We start from the raw sequence: 27,572 nt of genomic DNA, 5'->3' as shown, positions 1-27,572 counted from the left end.
GTCCTGTCAATGTTTCGGTTTGCTATGCCACGGTTTCAAATGAATATCTTACTTGTCCCATTGGGGTTCCATGTTGGCTAGGCAGTGTCTTTTTATACATGTGGTCCTCCTCTCCCAGGGCTTGTGCAGCTTGAGGGGGGCCCTTCAAGGATTAACACACATTGGAACACTTGCTATAACCATGCATAAATTTAAAAAATACAAGGAAATATGGTGAATATGAGCTTCAACGTATTGCTTTGACCCCCCTTTACAGATGTTTGCATCTATCGACAATATCTGTTGTTTTCACCCATTGTCACTGGTTTACAGTTTTTCTAATAGGTATCAGGAGGTCTGGACAGCCAAGAGCGTCGGATGAAAATCCGTTTTAAATCTTCATAGGCAGACAACACAGATACATTAAGAATACCTTGGGCTGACTGCGGGTCAGTTACAACATTCAGGTCTGATAATACATAAGATGTCCTTGTACTTCGCGTCCTGGGCTTTCCCTTCTGTTGAAAAGGAAATTAATCTCCGCAAAAGTGAGACCTCCGGCTTGTTCTGTACAATTACAGAATCGCACACACACAGAGACCTCAGCTAGCGTTTTATTGCCGCCTCAGACATGAATTACTGACCCCAGTGAAATACTACAGCCAGTGAATTCAATGCCATAGCGTTTTGTATCTTAAGTTCCAACCTTCTTCCCAATGTCAATAATAAGAACTGGAATAGACTGTGCTACTCAAATATTTTATATTGTAAATGATATAATATAAGTCCCAGTTATTCCTACACATTGGGTGTCTCTGATAACATCTTTGTTTCTGAAGGTTTTATTTGACTGGCAGAGGAATACACTTATTGATTCTCTAACTGCTTAAATGTATCATAATTGGGTTGTCCATTCAATAGTGCTGTCCTTTACATCAAGGGGTAAGTAATTACAAAATAATTGAGTTCTGTGTCGATTAGATCCCTGTACTTCATGTATAAGTTACGCAGCAACTTATCTTCTTCATTCGTTTCATACTTGTGCATGTAAATTCTCACCTGCAGATTAAACAAAGTCTCCGTCACATCAATAGTCTCAAACATTTTATTACGGTAATCAAGCTGTATTATTCCCAAATCCATCTAAGGCAAGCTTATTTTGTTCATTCCTGGGACATTGTGCAATGTATAAATCATCATATCACAGGAATGTGGTTGACTATTAACTACTCTCTGAAAGGGCCTGGCAAACCACTCAATTCAAGAGCAATTCGGGATGGGCTACAATTACTGGCCTTGCCAACCATTATGGTCAATCAAACTTAAGGTAAATCAGTTTTATTACCTGAACCTTTTACAAATGGTAGTCTCTGTTTATGGAAAGCATTTGTAAGGTACATGGGTAGAACCAATTAATCAAATTTAATGCAGATCAGATAACCCGACTGTTCATCCAAATTGATACATTGCCTGATTTTCTCTGGTTCTAACCCAAAATTCTACGTTTTCTAAAAAGGATCAGAGCATAGTGATCGGGAAACACGAACCGTCTTATCTTAGCCCCCCCGCCCTAACCCGCAGGAGTAGAAGTGTACAACAGAATCTGCTGCTAACATGATTGAGATTAGTTAGCAGCGCAGACAAGGGATTAAATGCGGGGAGTTCTCTGCTTTGTACAGGCGGTGTCTTTATGAACCTAACCACTAGGGGGCAGAGGCTGACTGCCAAGGATGCATTGACTCCAGCTTCCAAGGTACTAGACAAGGCGACCTGGAAGCAAATAGGTCTGAAAGATTAAAGGAGCCAGTGAAAGGAATGTGACCACACCCACAACACAAAGTGATTAAAGCATTAGTAACGGAGAGGATAATACAGATTAGGATATGCACACATAGCAAAATAAAACTTCCTAAACTTTCCCTCTAGGATATCAATTGAACAATAGAGTTTTTACAGCACTCATCCACAAAAAGGTTCCAATAGCATTAAAGACAACGTTCAAGAGGTGAATTGATGTGATTCCTTATCATAAGGTACAAATAGGTTAAAATTCAAAGGAAGGGGAAGAAAGAGCGGAATAATACTGCTGGAAACCCAGAGGGAAAAAACAGTTCGGATTATGCTCTTATTTCCCAGTATTACTGACATTACATTGTAATTTTTTGCTGGCAGAAGGGTATCTATCAATGTTGAAACTCTTTCGAGTTATCAACAGTCACAGATTGCAACTTTTTCGAGTACAATCACAGTTCTTGGTTTCCGGGAGTGGGACATAAACCCACAACCCTCTGATTCAAAGGCGAGGGTGCTATGAACTGAGCCACAGCTGACATCTCCTCAAGCCACTGGAAACTCTTTCGAGTTATCAACAGTCACAGATTGCAACTCTTTCGAGTACAATCACAGTTCTTGGTTTCCGGGAGTGGGACATGAACCCACAACCCTCTGATTCAAAGGCGAGGGTGCTATGAACTGAGCCACAGCTGACACCTCCACGTTACATTGTAAGGTGTACAAGACCAGTTTGGACCAGTATCCTTATGTCCAGGTTTTTTTACTGTTTTTTTTTCCTTCTGGGAATAAACCCGGGACAAAAGATCAAACCGTAGCAGAGGCAAGGATTCACAGCCACAGAACCCAAACGTAACGATAGCTCTAATAATAATAATATTGTGGGACAAAGGCCCAAGCCGTTGGTGAACTCGGTCGCCCCCCTACAGGATGAGGAGCTACTGCTGGACCATTCCGGACCTGGTCGACCACAGCGGTCATTAACCTGAGCAATTTGCCATTATCTCGGTGACCAGGCCTTCACTGGTGCTTAAGCGGCCCGAAGATCCTGTTAATAAAAACAGTCGCTCTACCTTAAGGGTGCGGAAGTTGGATTTTCCTTCCTGGCGATACTGTAGCATTGTCTCGATAAACTTAATGCTGAGGAAGGCCCAGATTTTCATGTAGTGCAGCCGTTCACATGTTAACACCAGTTGAAGCAATTCATCATCAATCCGTTCGTGACTATTGTTAAATTCTAATGTCAGTTTCTGGGAAGAAAAAAAAAATCGCAACTCAGAAATGAGGACTGCGCAATATATAGACGTAAACATCGTTATACTATATGCTTAGCAGAATCAATGTTGGTTCTGATTGGTGCACATATCTAACCAATGTCAGCAAATAGTTCTTTGGTAGTGTAAGGGTTAATAAAGTTTTATTTTGTTAGCAGTGCGTTTCAGCAACATCAGAACCGTAAGCAGAAAAGCAGAACTGGGAAGTAACGGGTGTGTTTCGGGCAGGAGAAGAAATGAGATAGGCAGGCTAGTAAAACAAAGAACAAGATCCAGGGAGTGGGTGTTGGAATCAAGGAGGCCCAGGCTCCTGCACAATCAGCAAGATATGGTGGCCTTGCGAGGATGAGAACAATGTCCAGTGTCTGTACTCACGGGAAATAAGTGACCAAAGCTGGAGGCATCTGTTGACCCTGTGGTAGTGAGTTGACAGGATTAAAATATGTGTACGTGACTCAAGGTGTTTATAAGGAAGAACATTTCTAATGTTTTAGAGCTCAGTCTTGGAATGCCCAAGGCTGTCGCTCCCTGAATCATTAATAAACGATTGTGGCCCATACCTGAGTCTCCTGGTGGTTTGTCGAGGTGAACGACAACAATTGGCACTGCGAGCAGGGTACTCATACCAGATCACCGGAGCAGCACTGCAAACAGGTGAGTCCCAGTATTTGCCACCCATAGTCAGAGCGGTAAGCATACCCGAGTATCCAAAGAATCCGAAGGAGAACTCGGGTCAGGAGGCGGCGGGAGAGGAGGTGGAACGGCGCTGGTGGGCTAAGAAAGCCAAAGACGCGCAAGCAGGTCAGACCCCTCGAAGTTGCGAGCGGAATAAGTCAGCCAAAGCCGCACAGGGGCCGGGCAAAAAAAAGAGCAAGGGACAGGATTTTTGGGTGGTCAGGTGGGTGCGGCCCAGGAGCGGCCGGGAAACAGTCCGCCACCCGCGATCGGCCCCCGACCACGATTTCACGCCTGCTGGCCAATTAACTGGCAGCCAGCGTGAAAGGCGCGCTGAAACGCTCAGCGCTGCCTGGGGTAGGGGTGGGAGAAGTACGAGCGCAAATGTTTGCACACGAGGGGAGGGAGTGCGCACTGAAAGCTCTCTGAAGGTGGGGAACTGCCTCACGGAGCTGAAGAATTGTAAAAAAAACAACAATAAAGATTTAGAAAATGTGAAAAAAATGTCCCCGCCTAGGACTCACTCACATGAACATAAACGTTACAAAACTTATGTCAAAACGTTTTTTTTTAAATTAATGTTGGAAACCTCATCCAACCTGTGGATGAGGTTTCCTAAAACAATCCAAAGGCCACCTGCTCGATTCACCTGCCCACCAACCATAAGATTGGACGGGCAGTGGAAAATTGCTTTAAATGAATTGATTAACGGGCCTCTTAATTGTCGGCGGGTGCACTGCCAACTCTCGCTTGCACCCGCCGACCAAAATATCACGTGAATACGCGATGATGTCGGGACGCTCGCCCGACATCATCACGTGCTATTTTACACCCGATCGGGTCGGGCACGCGCCCACCTGCGGGACGTAAAATCCTGCCCAAGATGTTTTCGGGAGAGAAGGAGGAGACGAAGGGCACCATGGACCTCAACCGGGGACCGGAAAGCTCTGTTACGGGGTTCATAGCAGCACATCAAAAAATAACCAGAAGCACAGGTGGGATCCCAAAGAATTTTTGGCAAACAAGTTAAAAAATTAATTGATCTAAGTCACAAGAGGTGTTTGTGCCAGAAACAGAGGGAGAGAAATAAAGAGAGAGGGCGGTGGGGGTACCTCTGAGGGCGTTAATGAGTAGTGACAGGCAGGAGCAGAGGAGATGTAAGCCTCAGTCGTTTTGATTGTCTCTGTAGGTGGAGCCTTGAAGACCCCTTTATTCTGCCCCACTGCTGCTTAAAGTTTTGTTTAGAGTATGAAAGTTTTAAGTTGTTAAGATGAATGTTATAAGAATGGAAATCCGTGCCTTCATATATATGCGTGTGGTTGTGCGCAATGAAGTGTTTGTGTGCAAGGAAGCATTTGTATGTGAGCTTTGGTGTGTTTTCTTCCCTAAATCGTCATTTGTGTGTGGAGTTCAGCACTTTAGAGTCAAAAGCCTCATAGTCGATTAAAAGAAAAGTATACTCAAACATTCCAATGCTTTGAATATAAGGTTCGAGTTGAGATTTCTGGCAAAAAAAAAAATCACAATTCAAAGGTAGTCTAAAGATAAAACAGCGTTTTCCTTTGTTTGAGATGAACCAGCCTTTGTACCACCCCCTTTGCAGACTAGCAAGGAGTGAATCTTTCCATCAGCTTCCAAGCTGATTGGGATTGAGGAATTAATTTTAGTTCATACAAGTTGGTATTCTAAAAATTCTGAGGAAAAAAAATTACCTGAAATTCAGAAGGATTCTAGGAAAACCAAAAGGCATAAACATACAGTCTAGCTGGTTTCTTTGGATAAAAAAGGGGTTTCTTTTGAAGAAGAGATGAATTAAATAGGAAAGGAAATCTGCAGGCCAACAGCACTTTTATTTGAATTGGGACAATCTTGAGATTTGAAAAGTGCAGAGTAATTTAGCGGGTTACTTTTGACTAACTAGGATGCTATCCAAGATAAGAAATATGTGTCGATACACAAGTGGGACTTTTAACCTGGACACAAATGTACACACATGGGAAAGAGGTGGTTTTAATTTCGATTGTGTAAATTACAGTTCTTACAAAGTTTAAAAATTTGAGGTTTGGTTCCCGATAAAGTTCTCAAAGGGCAGTTTTTATTTTGAAAGGTGTGGCGACAATTGACACTAATTCAAATGCTGCGAGCTTTTTGCATTTGTAAAGTCTGTTTCCAAAATATAAAGTTAAGCTCAAGACCTTGTCAAAGTCTGGCAGAAATCCAATTTTTGGCAAGAGTTAAAGAATCAGGGATAATTTTAAAATGAGTAAAAGGTCGGACACAATCTGGTGGGTTACCTTGGCGAGAATGAAATGTTGTTTGAGAAGAAGATAAGGAACAAAAACCTGTTAATGCCTGGAATCAAATAGAAATGTTTGATTTCTGTTTTAAAATGTTATGAGAATACTTTATTGGAGTGTAAAGTCTCTCCAGACAAGCTGAACGAGATAAGATAGTAGCTATTGCATGTCTAAGATGATATGAGGAGATGATTAAGGGAAGGACACAATGTGCAAAGCGTTTTATGAGAACTGAATTTAATAATCCGGCCATCACCTGAGACATTGAAACCGCACAGGGGGAGATAATCAAAGACCGAGAGACAGAGATCCCTGTGGACATGGAATGGTTAATATGGCCTAAAGAGTAAGGAAGCATTTTAAACGATCAAGTCAATAGAGAAACTGACCTTAAGAGAATCTTAGGATGATCATGGTCAGAGGGAGTTAAACAAAAACTTAAAGGTAAAAGTATAAGGAATCTGTAGTTGAGGCACTTGAAGGATGAGGAGAAATAATACTTAACAACAATTTACCACCAGATGAGTACAGGTAAAGGGGAAGCTGGAAAAAGGCTAATTAGATGTATAACTGATTATATTAATGTGCCTGTGAGCTACAAAAAGTAAGACCACAGGATTAACACCATTGATCACGTGCAGAGTTAAGTAACTCCCAGAGAGAAGACTGGAAGTGAAGACACTGAGCCATTGAAAGATAGGGTAAGAAGGTGCATTGTAGAGTTGTGTAGACAGCTTAAGGAATTGAGGTCCGAGGTGAGGTGGCAGCAGGAGATAGTGGACCAGGAAAGAATGAGGGGGAGCGGCTCCCCCAGGACATGTCAGAAGTGAGGGACACGGTAATGGTGAAGGTAACACCCGAGAAACTAGGTTTTGCACCCAAGTCAATAGGACCTTACGGGATAATAATGATTATCAGTACTTGCCCCTGTGTGGATATGAAAGGGAAGAAGCCCTGGAAGCACTGGTCGCACTTGAAGCATGTTACTAACTGATCTTCTTTTACAGAACTAATCGCAACCAACTAGTGACGACGGGGAGGTTTTGTACTTGAATCCACAGGAATGATGCTACAGCAACAGCGCTAACTGGCTTAACAAAGTGGAGGCAAAACACCATGGCCACAATTAACTGATCCCCTTTGTCCAGCATTAAGCCCTGGACCAAAGAATGGATAGTGAGATAAAGGCGGACAAACCTCGGTATGATAATGTACGCCATGAGCTGGTACCCATCGTCTTAAACATCTCCAATATTGGCATGCCTGAGTGGTGCTCAGGTCAGACCCGAGCACTGTGTGCAGCTCTGGTAAGACAAGTGACAACACAGGTGGCTCGGTCTAATAGTGGAGGGCGGCCCATGTCTGCACCCCCTGTACGGGGAAAAGGTGGGTTAAAGTATAGTCTGGTTAATGACATCGCCACAGCATTTAACACAGGAACCTCTGCAGTAGATTCGATTGATGATGGCAACAGGGGACCAATAGGTCCCCACCTTAAGCTCGCAGCTTAAGAAAATTCTGGAGGGGGGGGCAGGGAGCCCAGGACAGGCAACTCAGTACGGACCAAGACCTGACACGGATAATTCGGAGCTTGGCCACTGTGCTAGAGAGCCATGGAGCATTAACAAATTGATTAATGTAGAGAGAAACCTCTCCGAAGACATGGCCAGGAATGACATCATGGATGCTCGAGCAGACATGGGGAAACTTGAGACAAACTCATTGGGCTGAATTTCACCCCCCCCACCGGTCGGAGGAGGGGGGGTGGTGGGGGGGGGAGTTGAATGGCGGGCACGCACAAGCGCGCTTCCAATTGTCGCCCCCAATCGGGGGCGTGGCACCATTTTACGTGGGTGGGCCAATTAAGTGCAGCCTCAGGGAGATCGGCTCTGTTAGGGCGGTTGGGCAGATGCTGGTGGTGGCAGGGAACGGGAAGAGATGTAGCTAAATGTTGCCAGCAGTGTCTGATATGTGCCCAACATAATCCAGGTAGGCCCATAAAAATTCGCATGTCACACCAACCCCGACCGAGGGGCCCCTGGGAACAGATACAAATAGACTTTACAGGACCCCTCCCACCGAGCCGAGGGAAAACCTATTGCCTGGTTATCATCGACCAATTCACGAGGCGGGTAGAGGCTTTCCCCACACGGGATTGCTCAGCCACAACTGTGGCCCGGGTAATGTTAGAAGAAGTGATTCCGCGCTGGGGAATACCCTTGCAGATGGATTCAGACCAAGGTACGCATTTTACAGGACGCCTACTAAAAGAAATATGTAAGTGGCTAGGAATCAAACAGAAGTTCCATGTCCCTTACCATCCACAGAGCTCAGGCATGGTTGAACGAATGAATAGGACCCTAAAACGAGCATTGGCAAAGGCCATCCAGGATACAGGGCAAGGCTGGGCAGACTTATTGCCCAGCGTCCTTAAGGGGCTTCGGGCAACGCCTAACAGATCAACGGGGTTAACTCCATACGAGTTGATGACAGGGAGAGCAATGAGGTTGCCGGGAGATGTCATAACTGGCAGCAAGGAGGTGGGTCCGGTAAAGGAGAGAATGAGGCAATTGGTCCGGGAGCTGTGTAGACAGCTTCACGGGCTAAGACAGGAAGCCAGGGATCAGCAGATTATACGGGACTTGGAAGGGGAGGTCAGGTCAGATCAAGCTAAAGTGCCTGGCGTGGGGGAGAAGGTTACGGTCAAGATTTCCCCCGAGAAGCTTGGGTTTGCACCCAGATGGGTGGGATCATATGAAGTAATCATGACCAGTGATACATGTGGATGTGTAGACTTGAGGGGAAAGGGGCGCTGGAAACACTGGTCACAATTGAAGCATTTTACTAACTGATTCTTACCCACAGAACTAACCTCAACAACCGGTAAGGGACGGTTATCTGCTTGAGTTCACAGAATGTTAATTATAGTGTCAACCCTCGTGAGCATGGCGATGGTGACAACAACCGCACCACCGGAGGGACTTTGGCACAGCATGGACAGTGCCGAATGTGATTCACCACGGGGGGGATGATAAATGTAACAGTCGGAAAACAAGCGCTCTTGAATTGCAGTAAGGGTTTGCTCCAAATCGGGCGCGGTAGTATCCGAGGCCTGACACATGCGAGAGATCGGTGGGGGCTGTTTGCGAAAGTTGGCACTTCTGTCAAATTCCCAAATTTAACTAGTGTGTGTTTTAAGCATAAGGCACGGGCTGGGCAGTTGGAATTTGTCTGCGAATTAGAGAGTCACGTTTATGTAGCGTGTTTAACAATGTATGAAACCATGGTTACTCATTCTCACGATAGCGATTGTAAACCGAATATTTGTAGCCCAAATAATAATAATGATATACCGACTTGGGGAAAGGGTGACCAGAGGTGGATATGGGAGGTCCACCCAAAAAGAGGAAATTAGTACCACTACCCAACCACCTCCCACGACCAGCCCCACAACCCAAGCCGAGGTAGCCAAAGCCTCTCAAACCTTGCCACCTTGGCCCGGTCATGTACCCAGGGCCAACAAATGGTCTCGTATTGATCAACCAAAATAAAGTTTTGTATGGTAATGTACACCATGAGCTGGTACCCATAGTCTTGAATGTATCCGGTGTCTCCCTGCCCCAGTGGTGCCCAACCCACACCCAAGCGCTGTATACGGCTCTGACCAGCCAGTTGATGGCTGAAGTGGTCCAGTTTAACGGCGGGACGCGATCAGGCCCAGAGGGGGACCGAGCTAAATGCAGCCTGATAAGTGACGCTGCCACGTTATTTAATACAGGGACATCAATAGTTAATTCCATCGACCTGGCAACTGTAGATCAGAAGGTCTGTACCCTGAGCTTTAAGTTTAAAGAGATTTTAGGGCGGGGACAGGGGATCCAGGATACCCAATTAGATACGGACCAAGACGTGACACGGTTAATCCAAAGCCTGGCTACCCTGCTCGAAGGTCGTGCGGAGACTATCAATAAATTAATTGAAATAGGGAAAGATGTTTCAGACGAAGCGAGCAGAAATGATGTATGCAGCACCTATGGATCTTGGGCGTTGGAACAAGCCCAAGGGAATTTAAGACAGATTAAAGAAGGGGAAGTCCCTTTATGGGTAACTAATGAGCATTTATTGAATCTTTCACAACACAAGAATCATGACTTGACTGGTTGCCAGCTCAGAGGTTTAACACGCGTATATAGAATGAATGTTGAACGTATAGTGAATAGTAATATGCTAATAGGCATTGTATTAGTAATACCTGTCATACCTATGTCAACACCCAGCAGCACATTATATAGAGTAGAAAATATTGGTGTTATACGGGGGGATTACTATATTAAGTATCACGATATTCTGCCATACGCAGTAGACATAGAAGGAAATATAGTTAGCACCACAACAGCTCAAAATGTTAAAAACCTAAAAATAGAAAAATAAAATCTCCCTAACATGTCACATGAGTTGGGACATGTCCATAATTTTTACAAAACCTTTATTAAATTTTTTAAAAACCTACATGAAACCTCATCCCGCCAGTGGATGAGGTTTCATATTTTTTCTAGTTCACACCAGGACTCCTGGCCAACCCGCCAACCTTAAGGTTGGACGGGCAGGTCCTTTAATTGTTTAATTGACTCTGTCAATGGCATCAATTGGCCATTGACAGGTCGGCGGGCGCGCAGCTGATTTTGCTGTGCCCCCGCCTTCCTGAAAATTTAAATGGGGCACGGTGACGTCGGGAGTTCCCCCTGGCATCACCGCGCGTCATTTTATGCGTCGGCAAGCGGGCCCCACCCTCACTCGCCAATGCAAAAGTCTTGCCCATTAAGGTGAGGTACCCTTATGGATAACAAATAGACACTTGTTTAACCTGTCACAGCATAAGAATCATGATATGACTGGTTGCCAGTTTAGGGATCTGACGCATGTATATAAATGTTATGAGAACACTCTATTGGATTGCAAATTCTCTCCAAACAACCTGAATGAGATAAGATGGTAGCTATTGATGTGTAAGATGATATGAGGAAATGATTAAGGGTAGGAAATAGAGTTAGGGAAAGAAGACACAATGTACAAACTGTTTTATGAGAACTGAGTTTAATAATCTGGCCATCACCTGAGACATTGAAACCGCACAGGGGGGGATAATCAAAGACCTAGAGACAGAGATCCCTGTGGACATGGAATGGTTAATATGGCCTAAAGAGTAAGGAAGCATTTTAAACGATCAAGGCAATAGAGAAACTGATCTTAAGAGAATCTTAGGATGATCATGGTCAGAGGGAGTTAAACAAAAACTTAAAGGTAAAACTATAAGGAATCTGTAGTTGAGGCAGTTGAAGGATGAGGAGAAATAATACTTAACAACAATTTACCACAAGATGAGTACAGGTAAAGGGAAAGCTGGAAAAAGGCTAATTACATGTATTACTGACTATATTAATATGCCTGTGAGCTACAAAAAGTACAACCACAGGATTAACACCATGATGACAGGCAGATACTAAGTGTGTTGTTCATAATAATATGTTGACTGTTATTGTTTTGGTAATCCCAGTTGTACCAGAATCAACACCCATAAAGACATCCTATAGGGTAGAAAATATTGGGGTAGTTGGGGGGGGTTTATTATATAAGGTATCCTAATATACCGCCATATGCAGCAGAGATAGATGGTAAAGTATGGGAGCGCCACTTTAGAGAGATGCAGAGTAGAGGCCTCTTCAGTAGTGTGTCCACATCCGATATATGAGACAGAGGAAGCCAGGTGCAGGTTTAATGCAACAGCCAATTGCACAATGTAAGCTATGTGGACTATGTTGGAACCAAACCACGTTGCATACCTGGGTACAGGGAGATATTGCATCACCACATCAAAACAAGAATACCAATATGGAAACAATCGATTTTGTCCTGTAACCAGCCCTGTGGTTTGGCTACACCCACAGGTACCAGCTAGGGTGGGAAGGGTAGAACTGGTGGAAATCTACAAGAGGGAAACAGTTAATGTGCAGGCAGAGGAAAACATAAAGAAAACCTGACACAGTATTTGAGCCAGTTCTCCTATGTAATCCCACTGTTACCTGAACACTTTACAGATATCGGCGATGAGACCCAAAAAGTGCGTAGAACATATTATACGCTGCAGCAATGGGTTAAAACACTGATGATGGGGAACAAATAGATACCCCTACTTGGTGGGAGGACCTTTGTAATTGGGGACTGAATGTACAGATACACCAATGAATTAGGATCATCTCCCGTGTTTTGATTATCACCCAGTTGGTATTAGTTCTATACTTGACATATTTGGTTCACCGCATCAGAAGGCCACACAAGAGATGGTAAAGAGTAAGGAAGTTCAGGAAGATGGGAGCTAAACAAGAGAGTCAAGTGCCCATATTACACGGCCAACCTGTACAGATGGTATAACCCGATACCCTTATTAACCCTAAGTTCAATACCTGGCCAGTGTCAATGGGCAGTGGAGCACACGGAAAGGGGCAATACCACTGAGTTGGCTACCTTGGGCTACACCAAGGATCAAAAGGGGGGATTGAAAGGGTTAATAAAGTTTTATTTTGTTAGCAGTGCGTTTCAGTAACATCAGAACCGTAAGCAGAAAAGCAGAACTGGGAAGTAACGGGTGTGTTTCGGGCAGGAGAAGAAATGAGATAGGCAGGCTAGTAAAACAAAGAACAAGATCCAGGGAGTGGGTGTTGGAATCAAGGAGGCCCAGGCTCCTGCACAATCAGCAAGATATGGTGGCCTTGCGAGGATGAGAACAATGTCCAGTGCCTGTACTCACGGGAAATAAGTGACCAAAGCTGGAGGCATCTGTTGACCCTGTGGTAGTGAGTTGACAAGATTAAAATATGTGTACGTGACTCAAGGTGTTTATAAGGAAGAACATTTCTAATGTTTTAGAGCTCAGTCTTGGAATGCCCAAGGCTGTCGGTCCCTGCGTACGCTTAAATCATTAATAAACGATTGTGGCCCATACCTGAGTCTCCTGGTGGTTTTTAAGACAAACTACAACAGTAGCACAGAACTTGAGTATTGATGATAAATATTGGTGAGATAAGGTTAATGCTTCAAGTGGACCATTACATGTGAACCCAATGTGCTGACATTTGAGTATTTCTGAAAAAAGAGACATGCTGTCGAAGCTTTTCATCTTGCACTCATCAGGACAGCTACGCAAGATAAATCAACAGTAAACGGAACAACGATTTGTACTGCATGAGAGTGCTGATCAGTTGGCAAATGGACTCCCAGAAGGAAAAAACAGTTCAGACCAGCACTCTTATTTCCCAGTTTTTATTGTTTTTTCCTCTGGGTTCTGATTGGTGGAGACGTTGCCATGGAGAATGCAACAGAGAACTGTTAACTGCCAAGCTTTTGTTTCAAATGCAAACTGGGCAGGTCAATTCTGATTGGTCAAGCCATTGTCATGGGAAATAAACCAGGGAATCGCAACCCCCTAAGTTTTCATTTAGTTTGAAAAGCTGGAATGTGTGGACATGTTCCTTCTGTCTGCAAAAGACAGAGCTCTATATGTGAATATATGTAGCTTCTAGCACACGTAAGTGAGCCACACTTCAAGCCCAATCGATAATCTTAAATTGGTTGTCAGTGTATTTCTTAGCACACTCAGGAGTGTTTTGCAAGTGTTGTCCAATCACCGAATCACATCTAATGTTGGACTTTGTGTTTTGAGTTTTGCAAGCATGGGCTGGTTGGATGCTATCAAGTACCTTGCCTATTGCAAAAAGCCAAAGGGATATGCTTTTGATATGACCTGTCAATCATTGGGACACACAGCCGACATACCTGGCATCACACCAACACTGAAATTCATATACCACATTGCTCATTTGTTTGTTAGGCAGGTCCCCAGCATCACTAATGCCAGTCTTCAGCCAGTTCGATTCACTCCACGTGATATCAAGAAACGCCTGAAGGCACTGGATACATGCAAAGGCTACAGGGCCCTGACAATATTCCAGCAATAGTACTGAAGACGTGTGCTCCAGAAATTGCCATGCCCCTAGCCAAGCTGTTCCAGTACAGCTACAACACTGGCATCTACCCGGCTATGTGGAAAATTGCCCAGGTATGTCCTGTACACAAAAAGCAGGACAAATCCAACCCGGCCAAATACTGCCCCATCAATCCACTCTCCATCATCAGTAAAGTGATATGAGGAGTCATCAACAGTGCTATCAAGCAGCGCTTGCTTAGCAATAACTTGTTCACTGCCGTTCAGTTTGGGTTCTGCCAGGGCAACTCAGCTAATGGCCTCAATTACAGCCTTGATTCAAACATGGACAAAAGAGCTGAACTCCAGAGCTGAGGTGAGAGTGACTGCCCTTGACATTAATGCAGCATTTGATTGAGTTGTTAGATCTGTTTGAAATCTATCCCATTTAGCACAATGGAGGCTATCCCCAATGTGAAGGCGGGATTTCATCTCCACAAAGGCTGTGCAGTGGTCACTCCTACCAATACCGTCATGGACAGATGCATCTGCGGCAGGCAGGTTGGTGAGGATGAGGTCAAGAATGTTTTTCCTTCACCACCTGCCACAGACCCAGTCTAGCAGCTACGTCCTTTAGGACTTGGCCAGCTCGGTCAGTAGTGGTGCTACCGAGCCACTCTAGGTGATTACCTTGAAGTCCCCCACCCAGGGATTCATCAGCTGAAGGAGGGCGGTACATGGTAATCAGCAGGAGGTTTCCTTGTCCATGTTTGACCCAATGCTATGAGACTTCATGAGATCCGGAGTCGATGTTGATGACTCCCAGGGCAACTCCCTCCCAACTGTATACCCCAGCTCTGCTGGGTCTGTCCTGCCGGTGTGGGACAGGACATACCAAGGATGGTGATGGTGGTGTCTGGGACATTATCTGTAAGATTCCATGAGGATGACTATGTCGGGCTGTTGCCTGCTGATTACCACGTACCCCTCAGCTGATGAATCAATATTCCTCCATGTTGAGCACCACTTGGAGGAAGCACAGAGAGTGGCAAGGGCACAGAATGTACTCTGGGTGGGGGACTTCAATGTCCGTTGCCAAGAGTATCTCAGTAGCACCGCTACTGACCGAGCTGTAAAGGACATAGCTCTCACAATTTTGGCACTAGCCCCCAGATGTTAGTAAGGAGGACTTTATAAGGTCATTGTCATGTGGTCCATCCAGTTTCATTCCTTTTCTGAGGCTTTGTAGCAGTTTGATACAACCAAGTGGCTTGCTAGGCCATTTCAGAGGGCATTAAGAGTCAACCACATTGCTGGAGTCAGATGTAGGCCGGGTAAGGACAGCAGGTTTCCTTCCCTAAAGGGGTTTTTACAACAATCAACAATGGTTTCATGGTCATCGTTACACTTTTAATTCTAGATTTTCATTGAATTCAAATTCCACCATCTGCCACGGTGGGATTTGAACCCGGGTGCCCAGAGCAGAACCCATTACCCTTGGTCTCTAGATTACTAATCCAACAATTCCATTGCACCATCACCTCCTCTGAGACCAAGAACTGGCAAGTAACATTCACCCCACACAAGTGCCAGGCAATGACCATCTCCAACAAGAGAGAATCTAACCATCACCCCTTGACAGTCAATGGCATTACCATCACTGAATCCCCACTTTCAACATCCTGGGGGTTACCATTGACTAGAAACTGAACTGGACTAGCCATATCAATACAATGGCTATAAGACCAAGTCAGATGCCAGGAATCCTGCAGCGAGGTAACTCACATCCTGAGCCTGTCCACCATCTACAAGGCACAAGTCAGGAGTATGGTAGAATACTCTCCACTTGCCTTTGATGAGTGCAGCTCCAACAATGCTCAAGAAGCTTGACACCATCCAGGTCAGAGCAGCCCGCTTGATTGGCACCCCATCCACAAATATTCACTGCCTCCACCACCGACACACAGTGGTAGCAGTGTGTACCATCTACAAGATGCAATGCAGTAACTCACCAACCCTCCTCAGATAGCACTTTCCAAACCCATGACCACTACCGTCTAGAAGCACATGGGCAGCAGATAGGTGGGAACTCCACTATCTGGAAGTTCCCCTCCAAGCCACTCACCATCCTGACTTGGAAATATATCGCCATTCCTTCACTGTCGCTGGGTCAAACTCCTGGAACTCCCTCCCTAACAGCACTGTGGGTGTGCCTACACCACATGGACTGCAGCTCAAGAAGGCAGTTCATCATCACCTTCTCAAGGGCAATTAGGGATGGGCAATAATTGCTGGCCGAGCCAGCGACGCCCACATCCCATGAACAAATAAAAAAAAACATCTTTCTGGCTTGACAGCAGCATCCTGTTAATGGAGAATACCGCTGGTGTTGCTATTGTATAGTAATAGTGTGCAATGACTAACTGCATCAGTTGCTCAAACCTTTGAGACACCTTACCCTTCCAGAGTAACCTGAGGTAGACTGGGCACTTTTCCGGGCCAAAAGTGGCAGCCTTAGGCCCATTCATGAGTTTCCGCGATGTACAGCTAGCAATGATCTGATCGGGATAGCCATTATCCTGCACCCTATTTCAGCATCAAGTTTGCACAGTGAGCAAATTACTCAGGGTCCTATTTACAAGATTGCAGATAAGGTCAATACTATAGCATGTGGAACTGTAGGAATCCCAGTGCACGTAATGACCAGTGAAGGTAGGCTTGCGGTAGATTTCTCAGCTGGCATGTCAAAGAGAGAATTTGACTGTTCCATTTCAAAGGTGAATTTGAGTGTAGGATGGAGCCGGTTAAGGAAGCTCTTACTTGCAGCTATGGATTCAAATACAGCAAATATACCATCTATGTATTGGAGATATTCACGGGGTAAGAGGTTGGATGTCATTCCATTGTCGATGAGCTTCTTGTGGAAATTGACAAAGATGTTTGCGAGAGCTGGGCCTAAAGGGGATCCCATGGCAACACCATCTATTAGGGCATTAATAGTGTCGCTAAAACTGAACTCAACTGCACAAGTTGCTGAGTTCATAAGTTCAATGAATACAGATTCAGGCACTGGAGGTGTGTCTAGATCACCATTATATAGTGATGTGGCTTCCTTGAGTGGTACATTGATGAATAGGCTAGCAATGTCAACTGAGCACATGGACATGGCATTGCTGTCGATATGCAAGTCCAGCATGGTCTTTGCAAAGGTGAAGGAATCCTTCTCCATGTATGTGGAAAACTTTCCAGGTATGTAGGCTGCATGTCCCAGTGATTGGCGGATCATATCAAACAGCATGTGCCATTGGCTGGTCACAACAAGCAAACTACAGACCGTACCCAGCCAGCCCATGATTGCAAAATTCAAAATACAATGTCCAAAATTAGATGTTATTCTGTGATTGGCGACACTTATTAAACAGTCCTGATTGGGCTAAGAATTACGCCGAAAACCAATTTAAGATTATCAGTCGTGCTTGCAGTGTGGCTCACCTATGCGTGCTACAAGCTACAGATATTCACACACAGGGCCCTGTCCTTTGCAGACAGAAGGAGCATGTCCATGCCTTATGCCTTTTCCAACTAAACAAAAGCTTGGGGGACTGCAATTTCCTGGTTCATTCCCCATGGGAATGCTTTGACCAATCAGAATTGACCTGCCTGGTTTGAATTTTAAACAAAAGCTTGGCAGTTAAAAGTTAACTGTTCTCTGCTGCATTCTCCATGGCAACAGCTCTACCAATCAGAGTCCATTTGCCAACCGATCAGCACCCTCTTTTCATGCAGTATAAATTGATGTTCCCTTTACTGTTGGTTTATCTTGCGTAGCTGTCCTGATGAGTGCAAGATGAAAAGTTTTGATAGCATGTCTCTTTTTTCAGAAATACTCAAATGTCAGCAAATTGGTTCACATGTGACGGTCCACTTGAGACATTAACCTTATCTCTCCAATGTTGATTGACCTCTTGTGGATAACCATCATTTTTCTTTTGATTTGCAGGTTTCTTTTGCCTCTCATTACAGGGTATGGGGACCATTCAATTCCCAGATAAAATATTACAATTTCTGCACGTTAACATGAAAGATGATTGTATATTGTGGGGTGGGAGGGGCTTGGAGTAATAGCAGCATTGCCTTTTGAAACAACCATCAGTGAACCTGCTACAGCCAACACAGGAGAAAATTGTACATCTTCATTGGTTCTCAATGTAGCTGTGTGAGTAAAGGTGATTCTAGTCCTCAATGTTCATGCAAATGAAGGTTTTTAGGGGAAACACATCAATTTTTCAAAGAACACAAGATAGGTTGCGATTGTGCTATTCAAATATTAGAGGTTAGGACTTGTCTGGTCCTCAATTCAATCCCTCACAGGGGTGTTTCTCATCTGTAACTATTCTCAAGTGGATTCAACTCTGGCCTAATTTATGGGTGATCCGTTTTCTATGACATAGAGCTGCACAAGTGGATCAACCTGTGCCAAAACCACTGACATACCAAACGTTTGAAATCTGGGTTTGATTATATATAGGGCAGAATCTTGCCCTCGGATGGCAGGCGGGCCCCACCGGCTTGGCGGTGGGTGGGCAGCTGACCCCTGCCACTGAAACGGGGCCCGCCGCCATTTTAAGTGGACGGGCCAATTAAGGCCCACCCAGCGGAATCCCCAGCATGCGCGCGAAAGAGCGCACTTCTCCCTGAGGCAAAGTCCTGTCTCAGGGAGAATACTGACAGTGTCAAAAACATTAAAAATAGAAACATTAAAAGATTATTAACATGTCCCCCTCATGTGACAATGTCACACGAGATGGGACATGTTAATAAAGACCACATAAACTTTACTCATTTTTTTAAAATGCGGACATGAAACTTCATCCTGCCAGTGGATGAAGTTTTATCAATAATCTGGAGCCCGCTGGGGCTCCTGGCCTGCCCGCCAGCCTTGTCTTTAATTACTTTAATTAGCCTGTCAATGGCCTCAATTGGCCATGGACAGGTTGGCGGGCGGACAGATGATTTCGCTGTCCGCCCGCCTTCCTAAAAATTTAAAGGGACCGGGATTACATTGTGGATTCCTCCCGACGTCATCCCGTGTCATTTTCCCCTTGGCGACCGGGCCCCGCCCCCAAATCGCCGAGGGGAAAATCCTGGCCATAATCTTTAATAAGCTTTTTCACTTGTAAATTTTGTTTTTTGTTTAATCTAAGGTTTGAGGATTAGAAAATGTGATAAACTGACCCTAAAAATACATTCTTGGTAATGGAATGAACTCTGCATTGTGCCTTATTTTTCATCCGTTTTTCTCATCTCTTGTTAAGGCATGGGCTGCAGCGGTTCAAGAAGGTAACTCACCACCACCTTCTCATGGGCAGTTAGGGAGGGGCAATAAATGCTGGCCTAGCCAGCGACGTCCACATCCTGTGAACGAAGTAAAAAAAGACTTTTTGCTGGGCACCCTCGGACACCTTATCGAGTGGACATTCTTCAGGCGTGAGCTATAAAGGAAGTGTCAGTGAGCAATTTGACCATGGAGGGCATCACAATCGAGCATGTTTCAGTCATCACTCATATCACAAATGCCCATTATCCAGGAGGGGGTCACTGCAGGGATCCTGGCCTATTTTCCTTTCGCTGGTTTAGGGGCATCTCCCACCAAGCTCAGACTATGTATCTGGTCTGCGTGCCTCAGTCATATTGGTCTTTCCAACTCAATCCACAAAGAGTTGCATTGCTTTTTTTCTCATGCAACCCTTTTGACACAGAGTTTTGTCATTCAGACAATTGTAGGTCTCAGGCAGCTTATCTCAAGACTCTTTCTGAATATGCGAACATGCAAATTAGAAGCAGGAACAGGCCACTCTGCCCCTTGCACCTGCTCCGCCAGTCAATAAGATCATGGCTGATCTGATTGTGGCCCCGACTCCGCTTTCCCGCCTACCCCTGATAACCGTTAATTTCCTTGTTAGTCAAGAACCTATCTACCTCTGCCTTAAAAATATTCAATGACCCTGACTCCATCGCTCTCTGGAGAAGAGAGTTCCAAAGATTCATGACCCTCTGAGAGAAAAAAATCTCTTCTCGTCATTTCTTCTGAACCGAATAGATTCACCAAATTTTTACTGCGCGTCTTTTTGATGTTATGTGTAAAGAATCGGCCAACGTGTCTGTCAGAATTTCTGACTTGAGTCGTTTGATCTTAACAAATTGAAATTGCACTGACCTGTCTTTGGGCGTATCTATGAAACATCTCCTACCTGTAGTGTGTTCTTGTAGTGTGGAATTAGATCGGTCAGAGTGGGTTTCATAGTCCAATCTGGGTCACTAAAGTAGCAGCTCCTAAAATTTAAGCTCCTCACTGGGATCTCTGGCACCAAAATGCGAGTCAGCCGATCGTTCTTCATCACAAGCTCAAAATAAAAATTGACTTTCAGGTTGGTGGCGCGTTTAGCAAGCTTGGACCAGGAGAGCCCCCATACAACCTGGTTGTGAGGGTCGTGGATATGGCATTTAATATTCATGGTTCTGAGGGTCTGGTAACAGCTTTCACACAGGGTGTCCAGGAGATCATCAGAGATGCAATTATAATTGATCGAAATGCTGGTAAGGTTGCAGAAGCTGCGGACAATCTTGGGGAAGGCGGGGCTGGCATAGATGGCTAGGTGATGGCTGAAGAAATCTTCCATGTTGAGCTCGGAAATAGAGCTCCTGTTTCTCTGGTGGATCAGTGAGTTTAAGATGGAAAAGCCCTGTTCCATGCCTAACCGTGCTCCTCTCAGATTGAATGACTGAAGGTGTCTGCACTCACGGCGGAGGAAAAAGTTCAGGCTCTTTAACAAAAGGGAAAAAAGATCAATTCTCTTATATATAGTCACTTGGTAGCACAGAACTTGAGTATCGCTGAAAAATGAGACATGCTGTTGAAGCTTTTCGTCTTCCACTCATCAGGACAGATTTGCAAGAATACCAAACCTCAAAGGGAACAACACTTTACACTGCATGTGAAGAGGATGCTGATTGGTTGTGGACTAAGACTGGTAGAGGCATTGCCACGGAAAATGCACCAGGAACTGCCAAACTTTTGTTCATTGTTGTTCCTTTTGAGATTTGGTATTTTGCGAATCTGTCTGTCATATCTGTTATATCTAGACTACAGAATACAGGTCTTCCAATTAAATATAGCATGTAGATCTTGCACTGCTACAGCTTCTCTAATTTCAAAATTCAGCATGTAATTAAATTTTTTTCTGTACTGGTTATTAACCCTCAAAGAAGGTTAAGATACTGAGCAATATTAGTATTAGAAACATTAAAAATTTTACCTCATTGTTTCTGGTGTGGAACAATGAGTGTTTTGTGTTATTTTGTTTGCACTGTTAGAAATCCCCCATAAGTTATAAACACAATTATACAGTGAAAAGGGGAGTTAGTTATGGTCTTCTGTTGTGAGATATTCTATCGATTATCTTATAGATTACAGTGTATACGTTATCTGGGAAAGGAGTTGGTTCAGTGAACAGCATTTTCTAATGGCACACTTCCCTGAGTTCTTATAAAGGCTTTATTCCCACTTGAACTTCTTATACACATGTAGCTATTTTCTCATGTTAAAAAAGACTTTGCTACTGTGAAAATGCAAACTGGAAACCTCGTTACACTGCAGATGTTAGGGAGTAATTAAGAAGTGTAGTTGGTTTGTCTAAAGAACATGGTGGTGAACTGTACTGCAAATGTTTTATTCAAATAATTTCATATTTTTAAAAAAATCAGTCGGTAATAAAATTCAGAAAATGATATCAGTTGCAACAGAAGTCTGATAAAACAATTCTTGAGGAATCGTGCTTGATTTAATTCCTTTACTGTCTTCTCCTGCGTTTGGCAAGGGCAATTGTTACTTCTAACAATGAGACAACTGGAAATTGAATGGAGAAAGTTATGGCAGTCAGACAAGCAAGAGATACAGGAAACCAGAGGCAGCCACAACAGCTCAGTTGTGTTACAGTAACTTCACTGTTACTAGCTCAGTCGCTCGAGCAACTACTTCTACTTGCGTTTATATGGTGCTGTGAAACAAATTATCAAATATTATTATCAATAAAATGGATGAGCCCAAGAAAGCGATATCTAGAGGGATGACCTGTAGCCTGATGAGAGCTTGGTTTTAAAAAGGAGAAGGGCAGAGGGACCAAAGAAAATTCAGATCATTATTTACTTCAAAAAAAACTATTAAGAATGTCAGAGATTTTAAATGATATAAGGATGGGACAGAGTGTTGTAGTGTAAATTACTAAATGAACATTTAACACCTTTTTAACACAGTGTTCAAGTGTTTGAATCCCAGAGCCCCCTGACAGAAAGAAAGACTTGCATTATATTGCACTTTTTATGACTATGGGACGTCTCAAAACACTTAACAACCAATGAGGTATTTTTTGAACTGTAGCCTCTGTTGGAATGTAGGAACTGTGGCAGACAATATGCACACAGCAAACTCCCACAAACAGCATTGTAATGAAAACCAGATAATCTGTTTCAGATAATGTTGATTGAGGGACAAATATTGGCCAGGACACCAGGGGTAACTCACTCCCCTGCTCCTCTTCCAAATAGTGTCATAGATCTTTCACATCCGCCCCAGCAGGTAAATGGGGCCTCAGTTTAACTTCTTATCCAAAAGGCAGCACCTCCAACAGTGCAGCACTCCCTCAGTACTGCACTGGAGTGTCAGCTTTGATTTTTGTCCTGGAGTGGGACTTAAACCTAGGACCTTCTGACTCAGGGGCAGGAGTGCTACAAACTGAGGCACAGCTGACACTGTCAGGCCAGTCCGCCAGTTACAATTGTGCTCACTTCGGGGACCTCCAGCGTAAAGATTACTTGGAGGAGTTCACCGACCCAGAAGCCCAGCAGAAAGGGCCTGGTGTAGGAAACTGCAACTCCATTTATTCCCTCTCTTGGGGCAAAGAGATGGCATGGAGGAGAGTCAATCACTCAGTGTCTTCGGTCTTAAAAAGACTGTGCATTTAGGTTCCCTTGGCAGGAGATTATATTAAAAATGTTGAAATATGTAAATTCAAATAACGGATAAAGCTTTTCATTGTAAGACTATACCTTTAAGAAGGCATTCCTAACCGATGAACTCCACACAAGGCGGTCCAACTCCAGATGTTGGATAGTGAAAGATTTTAATCTGTTGTTTTCGTTTCCTAAGCGAGCTAGGAAGCTCCTCATTGTTATTTGGAATCTTCTTGTCAGAAGGGAATTGTAGGGATTCATGAATTTAATTTCACAGTTTACCAGGTATCTGCCAAACTTCTTGGCATACCAGATGGCAGATTCATACTCAGCCCGCCGGTATTTGGATGGTCTCCCACAGAAGGTGAATGTTCTGGATCTCCAAAGAGCTGGCGAATGCATCACATGGTTCCAACATTTACACACCAGGGCTGCCCGGACCCTGTCTTGGTCGCCAAGCCAACGGAACACCTGTCTCAGGGACACCTCTGGCAGCTCACTCCAATTTCCTGCCTCTGTTAACTGATCATGGGCTATCTCCATCCCGTTCACATACGGTGAATGCTAGGATCGACAAGGATTAAAACCCAAACATTAGATAGGTCAGAACCAGTCGAAATGTCAATCACACAGGACAGAACAGATACTGTTTCAAATACTTTATTGAAGGCCTCATTATTAATCAACATGTTGAGTACCAACCAGCTAGTGTTACATGGTGAGATTTAAAACTAAGGTCCGGCAACATATTGACTGGGATCTTCAATTGCCCATGGGGGGTTTGCAAATAGCACTCTCGGATGGTGTGTCAATGTTCCAATGCCTTCAGAATGCACTAGAATTTTCAAAGTGAGTGTGGGAGGTGGGGAATCAGGAACCTGCTTGCCTCCAATCAATGGCCTGTTAATCTTCTTGAGGTTCTTTTTCATGGACCAGGGAGGATGAGAATGTAATTTCCAATTTGTAAATTGCCGAATGCTAACGTCTGTTGCCTGTTAGTGCACAGCTGCGGGCAGAAATTATTTTTTATGAGGGAAAATTTTGGGAACTAAGGGATCTTGCTCCAGGTCAGGCACAGAGTCTTTCAGTTTTTTGAGTGCAGTGAAGCTTCTGGCTCTCCGAGGTGCTGCCTCCTCTCTTCTGCAAGGCAGCAACAGGCTCCATCATGGCTGCCGTCTGCCTTTGCCACTCTGGCTCTGCAGGCAGCCCCCACCTCCTGGAAACTAACTGGGTTAATTTGGTGCCACTAATTGGGCGTCAAGCTCACCTCTGACCCAATTGGGGCATTTACACTTGATGACTGTGTTGCCTGAATGAAGCAGTGTGGCACCAGACTGGGTTTGAACCCCAGACTGAAAATCAAGCCCAAATCCATTATATATTAAATTCACTCTGGAGGGCACACACTTAATTGGAAACTTTCATGTGAATCTTGCCCCCATTGCAAAACTCACTATAATATCTGTAGTACCTGTTCCCCACCTTTAAGTAGCTGTGTAAATCGAATTACAGATTCGCCTAGCTTGGTGTTCCAGACAATAGGTTTTTCTGTATTGACAAGAATTTTTCCACATAAAGGTTCTAACTAATCATCCTCAGTCCACCCCAGAGCACATCTCTGCAGCATCTAGGGACATTAGGAATAAGAGTAGGCCATTCAGCCCCTCTGGCCTGCTCCATCATTCAAGTAGGTCATGGCTGATATGTATATGCCAGTTTCCTGCCTTTTCTCCACATCTCTTGATCACAAAGATTTACAACAAAAATCCACCTGTCCCAATCTTGAAAGTTTTAATCATCCCTTTGTGTGAAAAATTGCTTCCTGATTGGCCTGGCTCTAACTTTGAGATTTCTCTATATCCTATTGAATCCTCTTAATATTTTAAACGTTTCAATCAGATCAGCCCTCAACCTTCTACTCTCAAGAGAAGACAATCCAAGTTTAGGGAATCAGTCCTGACAATTTAACCCTCTAAACCTTGAATCGTTCTGGTAAATCTACACTCCATCTCCTCCAAGGCCAATATATCCTTGGATATAACCACAATATATATCATGCTTCCCAAAACTGAATTCTGTACTTGTTATGGTCCTTGGCCAGACCCCAAGTTGTTGGTGAAATCCGGTTAGGGACCAATAACATTTTGTTTAAAGTAGACAAAGTTTGAGATTTAAGGCGCTTGCTCAGTGAATAAAGTCACAAGATTCCACAGGTTTTGAACAAACAAAAATAAACTTTACTACACAAAGTCAGAAAGATAAATCAATTTACAATATCTATCTTATATTCTAGCATTCAGGGTAAGTATGGGGTACGTGTGAATTAACAGGCAAACTGTGATCAGGCACACAGCACTACGCAATAGATGACAGATGCAGCCAAAATCCAATTCCATAGGTTTCTCAACAACCCACCAAGACACTTGTCACATTGTGAACCAACCAATCTCACTGAAACTTTGTCTTTCTCATGAGGGTTTCCAATCACCACATTCAATGATCCCGCCTTGGAATTCTCTCCGAAAGTCGCTCCCACTCGGACGGTTTCAATGACAGCCCACCTCACAGGGTTTCAATCTCGCCTTCCAAGATTAGGTTCCCCTGAGTACACTCAAGCATCAATTTACAAGCACAGTTTCAGATCGTTGGACGTGCCCAAGCAGAACACCACTTCTCCAAAAAGGTACTTTTGCCCCAATGGCACCTGTTTCCTTAAAGTCTGCTCTGTACAGCCCTTTCTCTAACTTGGAGCCTGTTTCTGTACCCTGTCTTTTTCCATTACCTGGGACTCCCTTTTGGGACCTCTCCCTGTCCCATTCCCTTGCCCCTCTCTCTGAGATACTTCGCTTCAGATTAAAACTGACTCATTGACTGACTCAACCTGACTGTTCACTGACGCTTGAGGCAGGATCTTCCCCCCGAGGGGGGGAGGGGTTGTGCGGGAGCGGGCGCGAGTGGGCGGGTTCCCGATCGGCACCCCAATCGGGGGCATGCTGCCAATTTACATGGGCAGGCCAATTCAGGCCCACCCAGCGTGACGTCCACCAGGAAGCGCTGTGCGCTCCCTGTGCGGGTGGTGGGTGGGGGGGGATTCCTTGAGCTGGGAGTGTGCTCTTTAAGAGCGCACAGATCTCCCTGTGGAGCTGCCTCAGGGAGAGCGGCTCAGGCTTTAAACATTGAATAACGATGAGAAAAAAAATTATTGACAGGTCCCCTCATGTGACACTGTCATATGAACTGGGACATGTCAATTTCTTTAATTTCGATATTTCATACAAATTTTAATACCCTCATGAAACATCATCCCGCCCTTGGATGAGGTTTTGTGTTTTATCTGAAGGCCGCCTGGGCTCTTTGCCTGCCTTAAGGTTGGATGGGCCGGTCCATTAATCAGTTTAACTACATTTTTAATGGCCTTAGTAGGCCTTTGACAGTTTGGCGAATGCGTGGCCGACAGGGGGTGACATCGGGACGCAAGCCCGACGTCACCCCGCGTCATTTTACTCGTCGGCGAGTGGGCCCCCCACCCCGCCCCCCCGCTCGCCGACCGGAAGATGCATCCCTATATAACCTTTTTTTTTAAATCACTTACCCATTTTTGTATTTCAATCCCCTTGACTCAAAGCTTTTTTTTTCTTTATTCTTTCATCAGATGTGGGCATCACTGGCAAGGCCAGCATTTGTTGCCCATCACTCAATGCCCTTGAACTGAGTGGCTTGCTAGGCCATTTCAGAGGGTGTTTTCATTGCAGTGGACCTGGAGTCACATGTAGGCCAGACCAGGCAAGGATGGCAGATTTCCTTCCCTAAGGACCAGTGAATCAGATGAGTTTTTACAACAATCAAAGATAATTTCATGGTCACCGTTACTGAGGCTGGCTTTACATTCCAGATTTATTAATTGAACTCAAATTCCACCAGCTGCAGTGGTGGGGTTTGAACCCATGTCCCCAGAGTACCAGCCTGGGCCTCGAAATCACTGGTCCAGTGACTAGTTAATGTTACATTTGTCTTTGTGATTGATTTTTGGACCTGTTACTGGCTTTTAATGATTGTGTTTTTAATCGCTTTGCTCTTCTACAGTTCGTAGTTCCTCACTATTTAGGAAATTTATCTCTCTTGCATCCAAAATGGGATGGTCTAAAACTTGCCCACGTTGAACTCCATTCGTAAGAGTTTTGCCCACTCCCGTAATCCGTCTATGACTTATTGTCAGTTTAATTGTGGACTTCTCTGCATTCCTACACCTGTTTTCAGGATCAGGGTTTGTCACTATACCCATATTTATTTCCCACTTTTCAACCCTCGGGCCTTTTGGGGGATTTATATAGACCTATGACCATGATGTACCATTTCCCTTCTACCTCTTCCATGTACCTCCCTCTTTCTCATTTTCTACTGTCCACTTACTATGTAATGCTGCATTTAATTGCAATGTGTGTAATTAGATCACCGATTAAAACCCAAGAATCTATAGAATCACAGAATTATTGCAGCACAGGAGGCCATTTGACCCACTGTGCCTGCACCAACTCTCCGAATGAGCTATTCACTTAGTGCTATTCCCCC

At 44.4% G+C, this 27,572-nt stretch overlaps 1 protein-coding gene across 4 annotated transcripts in view; it reads right to left on the bottom strand.

Moving 5' to 3' along the window:
• Positions 1 to 254: 254 nt before the first annotated feature.
• Positions 255 to 27,572, bottom strand: part of LOC144696063 (F-box only protein 39-like) — a 63,473-nt gene continuing 36,155 nt past the window's right edge. For all 4 annotated transcript variants that reach the window (XM_078567269.1, XM_078567272.1, XM_078567270.1 and 1 more), the window contains 4 exons: positions 23,100 to 23,567; positions 20,246 to 20,818; positions 2,844 to 3,020; positions 255 to 1,038 (listed from right to left, as the gene is read on the bottom strand). In XM_078567269.1, the coding sequence (XP_078423395.1) occupies positions 910 to 1,038; positions 2,844 to 3,020; positions 20,246 to 20,818; positions 23,100 to 23,546 (1,326 nt within the window). In that variant the 5' untranslated portion in view covers positions 23,547 to 23,567 and the 3' untranslated portion in view covers positions 255 to 909. The remainder of the gene's footprint in view (positions 1,039 to 2,843; positions 3,021 to 20,245; positions 20,819 to 23,099; positions 23,568 to 27,572) is intronic.

The sequence above is a fragment of the Cetorhinus maximus genome, chromosome 21 (genome assembly GCF_964194155.1).
Source record: "Cetorhinus maximus chromosome 21, sCetMax3.hap1.1, whole genome shotgun sequence".
NCBI classification, from domain to species: domain Eukaryota; kingdom Metazoa; phylum Chordata; class Chondrichthyes; order Lamniformes; family Cetorhinidae; genus Cetorhinus; species Cetorhinus maximus.
The sequence above is the reverse complement of the archived record's forward strand: the minus strand, read 5'-3'. Positions and strand labels throughout refer to the sequence as shown.